The sequence below is a fragment of the Hyperolius riggenbachi genome, chromosome 4 (assembly GCF_040937935.1).
Source record: "Hyperolius riggenbachi isolate aHypRig1 chromosome 4, aHypRig1.pri, whole genome shotgun sequence".
Classification (NCBI taxonomy): domain Eukaryota; kingdom Metazoa; phylum Chordata; class Amphibia; order Anura; family Hyperoliidae; genus Hyperolius; species Hyperolius riggenbachi.
Window position 1 is genome coordinate 144,791,917 of NC_090649.1, and position 11,268 is coordinate 144,803,184.

General features: G+C 42.3%; 1 protein-coding gene across 1 annotated transcript; it reads left to right on the plus strand.

Moving 5' to 3' along the window:
- Positions 1-242: 242 nt before the first annotated feature.
- Positions 243-10,091, plus strand: LOC137570546 (zinc finger protein ZIC 4-like). Its single transcript, XM_068279238.1, has 2 exons — positions 243-1,423; positions 8,921-10,091. The coding sequence occupies exons 1-2, from the start codon at positions 259-261 to the stop codon at positions 9,349-9,351; spliced, it is 1,596 nt and encodes a 531-aa protein (XP_068135339.1). The 5' UTR covers positions 243-258; the 3' UTR covers positions 9,352-10,091.
- The last annotated feature ends 1,177 nt before the right edge of the window (positions 10,092-11,268 follow it).

Below are 11,268 nucleotides of genomic sequence, written 5' to 3' on the forward strand. Positions count from 1 at the left end.
AGACTCCAGCAGGACCTGTCAGCGGTGACGTCAATCATACAGGGACAACCAATCGCAGAGAGCACGTATTGTTGAGCTCTCTGGGCAGTAGCAGTGTCTATGAATCTCTATTCAGTGCCTCAATGCTTCCTGCTGCTGCTTCTCAAGCGTAGGGGATTCCACTTAGACATAAAAGAAAAAAAAAACTTGAAAAACTTTGGGAAAAAAGTTTTTATTTTATTCTTTTCCCACAGACAGGTGATTGTAGAATTAGCTGCAATGAGTGTGGAGGCTTTGGGGAACACAGTGATGGACCCTGCATTCTCCAAACGGAACCCGTCGCTGAGAATAGTAGACTTGGCAGGGGCTCATCATCATCACCATCATCATCACCACCACCCCCCGCAGACCATGACAGGCTTCCCGGGGTACATGGGTCATTCCCACTCAATGGCTCATATGCACCCTGGGGAGTATGCTGCTGATTCTCGCCTGGGGCCAAGTCCTGCATTCCGGCCAGAACACATGGGGCATCATCCAGCGGCCCTCAAACTCAGCCCTGCCCATAACCACCACCAGCACCATCACCACCAGCACCACCATCATATGGCAGGCCACGCTGAGGCTGCCTCCAGTCAAACAGGAGCATTTGTCCCGGCTCACTCGGCAGCTGTCTCCTACTCCAGCCTCCCCCATACAGCCCAGGCGATTCCTGCAGGTAGGGACTTTCTTCTAGGCAGAGATCTGACAGTTCAAGTGATGCCAGGGCTGAGTGATCAGCACTCTGCTGCCACATCTCACCATGGCATGTTTGTCTCAACAACAGGTAGCTACCCCGGGCAGCATGGCCACCACACGGAGCCTGGAAACCATCCCTACTTCTCTGGACCTCATCATGAGCAGCATTCCCATGCCACCCCAGGTGGCCAGCCTCTAAACGGACAGATAAGACTGGGGCTACCTGGAGATATGTACAGCAGCAGGTCTGATCATTTCACTCAATCAGTGTCTAGGACAGATCCTTTCTCCTCTGCCTCTCTCCACCACGGCTACGCTGGCATGAACTTAAATATGAACCTAGCTCCTCACCACGGACCAGGTGCCTTCTTCCGCTACATGAGACAAGCCATCAAGCAGGAGCTCATCTGCAAGTGGATAGACGAGGAGCAGCCGCCCAAAAAACTTTGCTCCAAAACTTTCACGACCATGCACGAGCTGGTCACCCATGTCACGGTGGAGCACGTCGGGGGACCGGAGCAGTCCAGTCACATCTGCTTCTGGGAAGAATGTGCCAGAGAAGGCAAGCCCTTCAAAGCCAAATACAAACTTGTTAACCACATCCGAGTCCACACTGGCGAGAAGCCCTTCCCCTGCCCGTTCCCTGGCTGTGGAAAAGTCTTTGCCAGATCAGAAAACCTCAAAATCCACAAAAGAACTCACACAGGTCAGTGATGACGATTTTTTTCCTTTTTCTCTCCCCCTCTGCTCACCCTTCCCTTGTAAGCAATGTATTATTTTATTATGGACATAAATAGTTCACCTTGTCACACGGGCTGTGCCTTGCGTTGCCTTTTACAACATCACACTAGAAGTGGCCGTATAAATAAATTGATTAGGATCCCCCGAGATTGTTCATAACCGCTTTTGTCTTGTGACCTGATTGATTTAAAGCTCTGGGGATTAGAAATGAATCAAACTAAAGGAAAAAGAGGGTTAATAGATTTGTACACGTGGCTGTAAACTTTCATTCTGTCTAATTAATATTTATGGAAAATAAAGAAAACATTACAGAATGTGTATGGGCACCACAAATGGGATTTTATGGTCAAGATAAACTATTAAATAATTAAATATGGATTGCTGGGATGTAATATTGGCGCTGAACATTCTATCAGTCTATCAGTCATACAGACAACTGCTTCATACTCAAGTTTAAATATATATATATATATATATATATATATATATATATATATATATATATATATATATATATATATATATATATATATATATATATATATATATATATATATACACAAACACTTTTTTCCTTTCTTTAATTTTAATTCTTGATTTATTTTTGTTTAGGTCTTTTTCCCCCCTTATTTTGCTTTCCCTCATTTTTGTATAATTATCGTCACTAAATATTTCACTTTCTAAAAAATACTTTATCTGACCCTTCAGATCAATAATAAGACTGTTGTTCGTGTCCCCCCCTTCGCCCCTGCCCTGAGCCCCCCTAGCCCAGTTTCCCAGCAGCGTGTGATTGCTCTGCCTTCCACTCACTGTATAGAGATGAGGATTTCTCAGTTTTGCTGCTAGTTGTGAACAGGTGCGATGCATCTTGTGGAACATGTTGCCTTTGATGACAGGCTGTCTCCCAACGTAAACAAACTTTCTCTGCTGCTCGGAGGAATCTCTGGTGAAGCTCGTCATGCAGAAACGCCGCGGCAGCCACTCTACACACTCCGGGCAGAATATGGGGAGTTTTGCTTTATTGTTATACACAGATGGAAGTTTTATCTCTCTGGTGATGAATTAGCTGGCATTATAATCCTGCGGGGTCTTTACAACTATGATTTCCTTTGGAGCACTTAAAGTACCGGGGAAAAGGAGCTGAATTGTGATTAAATTTGTAGCAAACTATTCATGGCCAAGTATTACAAGGCGTTACTAAAAGAGAGGATAAGGAAATCTGCATATATATTAATAGCAGAGCAGTCTGTAGTCCTGGGTGTGTGTGTGTGTGTGTGTTGTGTGTTATGCTTATGTATAATATGCGTGTGTGCAATGTGTCTGTGTTATGCACATATATAGTGTGTGTGTGTGTGTGTGTGTGTGTGTGTGTGTGTTTGTGTGTGTGTAATGTGTCTGTGTTATGCATGTGTATAGTGTGTGTGTGTGTGTGTGTAATGTGTCTGTGTTATGCATGTGTATAGTGCGTGTGTGTGTAATGTGTCTGTGTTATGCATGGGTATATTGTGTGTTTAATGTGTCTGTGTTATGCACGTGTATAAAGTGTGTGTGTGTGTGTGTGTGTTGTGTGTTATGCTTGTGTATAATGTGTGTGTGTGTAATGTAAAGCAATGTGTGTGTGTGTGTGTTTTATATTTGTATAATGTATTTTAATGTTGTTTTATATATATAATGTGTGTGTGTGTGTAATGTGTTTGTTATGCTTGTGTATAATGTGCATGTGTGTTATGTAATGTATTGTGTGTGTGTGTGTGTGTGTGTGTTATATTTGAGTACAATGTGTGTATGTGTGTATAATGTATTGTAATGATGCTGTATATATAATGTATGTTGTGTGCGTGTGTATATAAATATATATATATACATATATATATATACATATATATATATATATATATATATACATACATATATATATATATATATATATATATATATATATATATATATATATATATATATATATATATATATATACACTTAAAGTGCAGTAGTCACCAATAGCAGCAGCAATGCTTATTGCTTTCATAGTCAGCAGGCTGACATGACTGTGAAGTCTTGAATGGACTGATCTCTCTGTCTCTCTCATATAGATTTATATGAGCATTACTGTATGTAAGGGAAGTCTGACGCCTGTGCTTAGAGTATTTATAAATGGAGGTATGATATGTCTGTATTGCTTTTCTGGTTGCCTTTATACTCCGCAGTTCTCAATAATTGTCTCTCTTCTAAGTAACCCCCAGTCAGAAAGTATTCTCTGGCCAGAGAAGGAGCACTCACTATCCCAGGCAAGTAGTGCTGCTGACATGGACGGGGATAGGATGGGATGGAACTCGGTTGGGACTATTAATATATTGTAATACTAAAATACACCCAATTTCCCACATTGGTGTGGACGATTTTCCCATGAGATTCCCAGGTTAGTGCCGGGATTTCATTTTCTAATATGCTTGACTGGTATTTAAGCAGAACAGATGGAGATCAGTTCAGCAGCGTTTAGCAGGGAGTGTGTGTGGACTGTAGATGTTATCATTGTGTAGAGATGAGGGAGTCTCCAGGCGCTTGGATTGTGTGGGAAATGGCTGCAGTGCTGCACATCAAAATATTCTTTCTTAATATTCTGTAAAACTTGCTACACATGATGAAAATGTAAATATTGTAATAGAAACCCCCAGGTCCGTTTACATAAACTAAGGTAGGCCAAGCTTGATGTGCACCTCACTAGAGGTCTGAGATATTAGTCCCTGCCCCGTGCTCTCTTCATATATCCAGGAAGCTACATGGAGAACCAGTCATCTGAATTTGACAGACTTGTGGCCGATCTGTATTAATCTTATAGCAATGGTTAGCAGGAATAGCAGGTCACATGCAGAAGAAGGATGGTAGAGTACTAGTACTAGTCTAGGACCCTTCCCTTCCATGGTAGTACTGTACTGGTACCAGTCTAGGACCCTTCCCATTCATGGGCAGCACGGTGGCTTAGTGGTTAGCGCTCTCGCCTTGCAGCGCTGGGTCCCTGGTTCGAATCCCAGCCAGGGCACTATCTGCAAAGAGTTTGTATGTTCTCTCCGTGTCTGCGTGGGTTTCCTCCGGGCACTCCGGTTTCCTCCCACATTCCAAAAACATATGGATAAGTTAATTGGCTGCCCCCTAAAAATTGGCCCTAGACTTACACTACATAATATAGACATATGGCAATGGTAGGGATTAGATTGTGAGCTCCTTTGAGGGACAGTTAGTGACAAGACAATATATGTATATATATATATACACTGTACAGCGCTGCGTAATATGTCGGCGCTATATAAATACTAAATAATAATAATAATAATGGTAGTACCGGTACCAGTCCAGGATCCTTCCCATTCATGGTAGTACTGGTACCAGTCCAGGACCCTTCCCATTCATGGTAGTACTGGTACCAGTCCAGAACCCTTCCCATTCATGGTAGTACCAGTACCAGTCTAGGACCCTTCCCATTCATGGTAGTACCGGTACCAGTCCAGGACCCTTCCCACTCATGGTAGTACTGGTACCAGTCCAGGGCTCTTCCCATTCATGGTAGTACCGGTAGCAGTCCAGGACCCTTTCCATTCATGGCAATAATGGTACCAGTCCAGGACCCTTCCCATTCATGGTAGTACTGGTACCAGTCCAGGACCCTTCACATTATTATTATTTAGTATTTATATAGCGCCGATATCTTCTGCAGCGCTGTACAAAATATATTGTCTTGTCACTAACTGTCCCTCAGAGGAGCTCACAATCTAATCCCTACCATAGTCATATGTCCAGTGTAGTGTATGTATCGTAGTCTAGGGCCAATTTTGGGGGAAGCCAATTAACCTATCTGTATGTTTTTGGGGATGTGGAGGAAACCGGACTACCCGGAGGAAACCCACACAGACACGGGGAGAACATACAAACTCCTTTGCAGATGTTGACCTGTCTGGGGTTCAAACCGGGGACCCAGAGATTGCAAGGCAAGAGCACTAACCACTATGCCACTGTGCTTCCTATTCATGGTAGTAATGGTACCAGTGCAGGACCCTTCCCATTCATGGTACTGTTTATATCGGTCTAGGACCCCTCCTATTCATGGTAGTGTTGGTTCCAGTCCAGGACCCTTCCCATTCATGGTAGTATTGGTACCAGTCGAGGACCCTTCCCATTCATGGCAGTATTGGCACCAGTCCAGGACCCTTCCCATTCATGGTAGTACCAGTACCAGTCTAGGACCCTTCCCTTTCATGGTAGTACCGGTAGCAGTCCAGGACCCTTTCCATTCATGGCAATAATGGTACCAGTCCAGGACCCTTCCCATTCATGGTAATACTGGTACAAGTCCAGGACTCTTCCCTTTCATGGTCGTACTGGTACCAGTCCAGGTCCAGGACCCATTCATGGTACTGTTTATATCAGTCTAGGACCCTTCCTCCATTCATGGTAATATAGTCTAGAACTTCTCTCTTTTCTGGGGTTATTGGTATGAACCCATGTAGGCCCTTTGTAATATTTGTACTGGTTCCACTCCAAAGTAGACCTTGCCCTTCAGTAGTAATGAGGTAAGACTGGTTCAGGACCTTTCCTTGTACTACCAGTACCCTCAGTTGCAGTGCTGGTCCTGACTAGACTCTCTCCCTTCACCTGCTATACTAACACAAATCTGGATCAGTCCTTTCACTTGAACTACTTGAGTTATTTCCAGGACCCTTCCATCACATCCAGGGAGGGACCCTTCCTTCACTTGTACTGCTTGTATCATTTCCAGGACCGTTCCTTCACTTATACTGCTTGTATTATTTTCAGGACTCTTCCTTCACTGACACTGCTTGTATAATTTCCAGGGCCCTTCCTTCACTGGCACTGCTTGTATCATTTCCAGGACCGTTTCTTCACTCATACTGCTTGTATCATTTCCAGGACCCTTTCTTCACTTTCACTTCTTGTATCATTTCCAGGACCCTTCCTTCATATGCATGGCTTGTATCATTTTTTTAGGACTGTACTGCTTGTATCATTTCCAGAACCCCCTACTTCGCTCATATGGCTTGTATCACTTACAAGACCATTTCTTCACTTGCATTTCTTATATCATTTCCAGGACCCTTCCTTCATGTGCATGGCTTTTATCATTTGTTAGGACTGTACTGCTAGTATCATTTCCAGGACCTTTCCTTAACTCCTACTGCTATCCGTTCTAGGACCTATCCTTCTCCTGCATAGCTTGTAAAATTTCCAGGACCCTTCCTTGACTTGAACTGCTTGTATCATTCCAAGACCCTTCCTTCACTCCCACTGCTATCATTTCTAGGACTCTTTCTTCACTTGTGCTGCTTGTATCATGTCCAGGATCCTTCCTTCACTTGTTTTATTTGTATCATTTTCAAGTCCATCCCTTCACTTGTACTGCTTATATCATTTCTAGGACCCTTCCTTTACTTGTACTGCTTGTATCATTTCCAGGTCCCTTCATTCACTTGTGCTGCTTGTATCAGTTCTAGGACCCTTCCTTCACTTGTACTGCTTGTATCATTTCCAAGTCCCTTCCTTCACTTGTACTGCTTGTATCATTTCTAGGTCCCTTCCTTCACTTGTACTGCTTGTATAATTTCCAGGTCCCTTCCTTCACTTGTACTGCTTGTATAATTTCCAGGTCCCTTCCTTCACTTGTACTGCTTGTATCATTTCTAGGCTCCTTCCTACACTTGTACTGCTTGTATAATTTCCAGGACCCTTCCTCCATTTGTACTGCTATCATTACTAGGACCCTTTCTTCACTTGCATTGCTTGTATCATTTCCAGGACCCTTCCTGCATTGTCCACACTACAAACTTCAGCGGGCCCTGGTATTTCTAATCTTCCCTATAATCATGCTTCTTATTTACTAAAGGCTCGCCAGGACTGAGAACTTGTTTGGTTTGAAACAATCAAACAAGTCAGGAAATCAACACAACGTTTCTGCTTACTGTGTATTGACTCGGACAATCCACATTAATCGGCACTTAACATTTGATTTGTATTAACCGAATTACATTTTACAGAAATGATGTTTGTTTGTTGAAAGTGACGTCTGCATTCATGATCACACGCTTTGTAGCGTATACATTTGTTAGCATAGCTGAATTTCGTATTGCAGTGCTGCCTATAGCTGTGATGCCAGGCTCTGTCCAGCACTCAGATAAGAGCAGTACAGTGTGGTCTGATAACTGCTATGGCTGCTGCCTTATGGGATAGTGGATTGCAATAAACATATCCTGGATTGGGATTTTTGGTATGTACGCTAAACCCAGTGACCTAGAAAGCCAGTCACAGCGTCATAGCTGACGGTGTGTTATGTCAGGTTTTACATTCTAATGCTTGTTAAAATTCTTTACACTTAAAAGTAGTCTATGCAGAACCCATATGGCGCTCAGAGCCCCTGGTATGCAGTACCCCACATCCTCCAATCACAACTCAGCTTTCACTGGAATAACAACACAAAACTTCTAAAAACTGCATCGCTGATAGCAGTGATGGGATGGGCTGCCTGGCGTCCATGTTTGTTCTTTGCGCGGCTGAGATTGTCGATGTGGATGAATGTACTACTGTATATTCTTTATTTCACACAACTTCTGATGCATTTCCCCTAAAGTCACATTTAACAGAGACGTTGATCAGTGGTAGTGGTGGCTGGATATGACATTCCTAATTATAGGGTGGAATCAGGATTTTCAAACATAGACACCACTATAGCTAATAAGAAAAACTGAGCTTAGCTATGATGCGCAACATACACATCTTTCGGCTGTTTGTACCCCCCCCCCCCCCCCCCAATAAGGAGGTCGCCCACTGGTGCTTATTCAACAATTCACTTTTTTCCCTTAAGTTTTCTACTAGGTGATGTTTTCTCCCTTTCTTATCGATACATAAGCCACCAGCAGCATGCAAGAGAATACTCAGAATAATTTTGGCAGTACGTTTTCACCTTCTTTCTGGTACTTTCTTAACTGCAGAGTGATGAAAAATTATATTAAACAGAAAATGAAAAAAAAATCTCCTAGGGAAAAACAACGGATAAAAAGTGAATTGGGCTATGTTTTTTAACTGCGTTGTACATCTCATGCTCCTCAGACCTTATTAGTAGTGTGTTGATTGAGGCCCTTAAACAATTCACTTTTCTCCTAAGTGATATTTTTCACACCTTCTCCACACCACCCACTTTAGCCACCAGCAAGCCAGAAAATATAATTTTGATAGTACTGTTTCATCTACTTTTTTTTATGTTTTCAATTGCATAATTATGACATTTTTTTAAACAAAAAATGAACAAAAATATCTCCTAGGAGATACAAACACGAATATACAGAAGAGGTGAATTTAATAAAATTATAGAGAGTACAACAATTATAATAGCTGATCATGACTGAAATACGACTGCAGGCGAGTTATATGAGTGACATGTCGTCATTTTCTCTTCCAGGGGAAAAACCTTTCAAGTGCGAGTTTGAAGGTTGCGACAGACGCTTTGCCAACAGCAGCGACAGGAAGAAGCATTCCCATGTGCACACCAGCGACAAGCCTTACAACTGCAAAGTGCGCGGCTGTGACAAGTCCTACACCCACCCCAGCTCACTGAGGAAACACATGAAGGTGCACTGCAAATCTCCTCCGCCCAGCTCAGGCTATGAATCTTCCATAGCTTCACTGGTGTCCCCCTCCTCTGATTCAGGACAGGACCCTGCCGCTGCGTCCTCTCACTCTGAGCCTCTGTCCTCCACCCAGGCCAACCTGAGCGAGTGGTATGTGTGCCAGAGCTCAGGGGCCAGTGGCATTCCCACGCCCCCCAGCCACACGCCTTCCCCTGAGCATCGGAAGGCTTCCTACAACTGTGAGTCTAGGCCGAATTATTAGGACTTCTCTAACATGAAGAATTATTAGGACTTCTCTAACGGTTTCTCCACGTTTACTGAGTTGAGTACTGTGCCATAAAACAGGAAGAGACTTCCCCTGTTCTGGATGAGGGAGTTGGCCAATGTGACTGGTGGCTTCAAGCATTTGTGACTTGGTCATCACAAACTCTTGTGGTTATGTGTATGAGTGAGAGTTACATTTCTGAATAGGGCCAATAAAATCCCGTGTGTAATCAGACAAGCACAAGGAGAATAAATGCTCGCCTTCTACCCTATATGGTCCCTGAACCTCACCAATGAGCCAAAGTATGACATTAATATCGAGGCTTTTCAAACCATGCGCTGTCTCCAATGCAGACTCCAACGGTGTCACCCCCTGACGTTTTTCTTGTCACCTGCCGTGCTAGTGCTTTTATAAAGTTGTTCTTTTTTTGTTACTGGTTTGTATAAAATAACAATAAAGGTATTTTATTAGTTGTCACGGTCAGTCCAGTGTACATATAGGACAATCCCATTGGTTAATAATGATAACGCTGGTGTACATATTCCTTTTGGATGTAAAAGGGACCAAAACTGGACTTCAGGAGAGAGGATGTAATTATTTCATTCAGATTTTATTATTTTTTTTCTCGTTTCGAAGCCAGCGGTGTTCACAGTGATGTTTAAATAATGTTATTGTACAGGGAAAAAACTATGTTTGTGAGGTGTTATTGATTTTTAAAGAAAAAAGGGGTGACTTGCGACAGCATATTTCACGTACTGTAAAATAAACAGTTTCTTTTTGTATGAACAAAAGCTGCTGTGGTGCTTTATGAACATTGGGGTGACGTTCTGCTGGATTAAATGTTTCAAACTGCCACAATAACAATATTGCCTGCTACAGATAAAGCATAAGAGTGGTGCTTGATAAGGTTTTTCTTACTGAAAAGTATTATATACACTGTGCTGTATGCTATTTTACCATGACTGGTTTCCAATAGAAAAGGAATAACTGGCACGTGGTAATATCCTATGTTTTGCAGGTGTAGCCATATGAGGAATTATGTTGCATTTATGAAAGATGCACTGTAGTGACATATAGTAGAAATGCAATAAATTATTTAGGATACCCACTTTTACTGTAGTTTCCCTGGTTTAATAATCAGAAACACTCCCTATACCTATATATTGCTGTATATTGTTATGCAGAATTCTCCTTTTGGAGCATACTGGCAGACCAGACATTCTTTCCACTGGCTTCAGAATTCTCAGACAACATTCCTCAGAACTGCACCTGACAGGACTGTTGTCACTTGTCACATGTGATACATTTCAGAATGTAAATCAGGGCAAGGAATTATTTTACAAGGGGGAAACACTGACTTAAAAAACAAAAACAAAACAAAACAAAAAATTAAATTAGTATGGTAAAAAAATAAAAATAAATAGCAATTTTATTCATTACACTATGTTCACTACAGATCCTCTTTAAAGAGAATCTGTATTGTTAAAACCACACAAAAGTAAACATACCAGTGCGTTAGGGGACATCTCCTATTACCCTCTGTCACAATTTCGCCGCTCCCCGCCACATTAAAAGTGGTTAAAAACAGTTTTAAAAAGTTTGTTTATAAACAAACAAAATGGCCACCAAAACAGGAAGTAGGTTGATGTACAGTATGTCCACACATAGAAAATACATCCATACACAAGCAGGCTGTATACAGCATTCCTTTTGAATCTCAAGAGATCATTTGTGTGTTTCTTTCCCCCTGCATCTCTCATGCACTGAAGTGTCAGGCTGCTCTTTTCTTCCTGCAAGCAGCTTTGTCCTTGTCTGTAATTCCTCACTATGTGAAAGCCCAGCCAGCTCAGAGGACGATTTATCCAGCTTGTAAAAGATAAGAGAGCAGAGAGAAGCTGCTCTAATCTAAATAAT

Bases quoted from the DNA above. Each gene is read 5' to 3' on its own strand.
- LOC137570546 (XM_068279238.1), top strand. From the start codon at position 259: ATGAGTGTGGAGGCTTTGGGGAACACAGTGATGGACCCTGCATTCTCC. The intron at 1,424-8,920 runs GTCAGTGATGAC...TTTCTCTTCCAG, and splicing joins CCACAAAAGAACTCACACAG to GGGAAAAACCTTTCAAGTGC.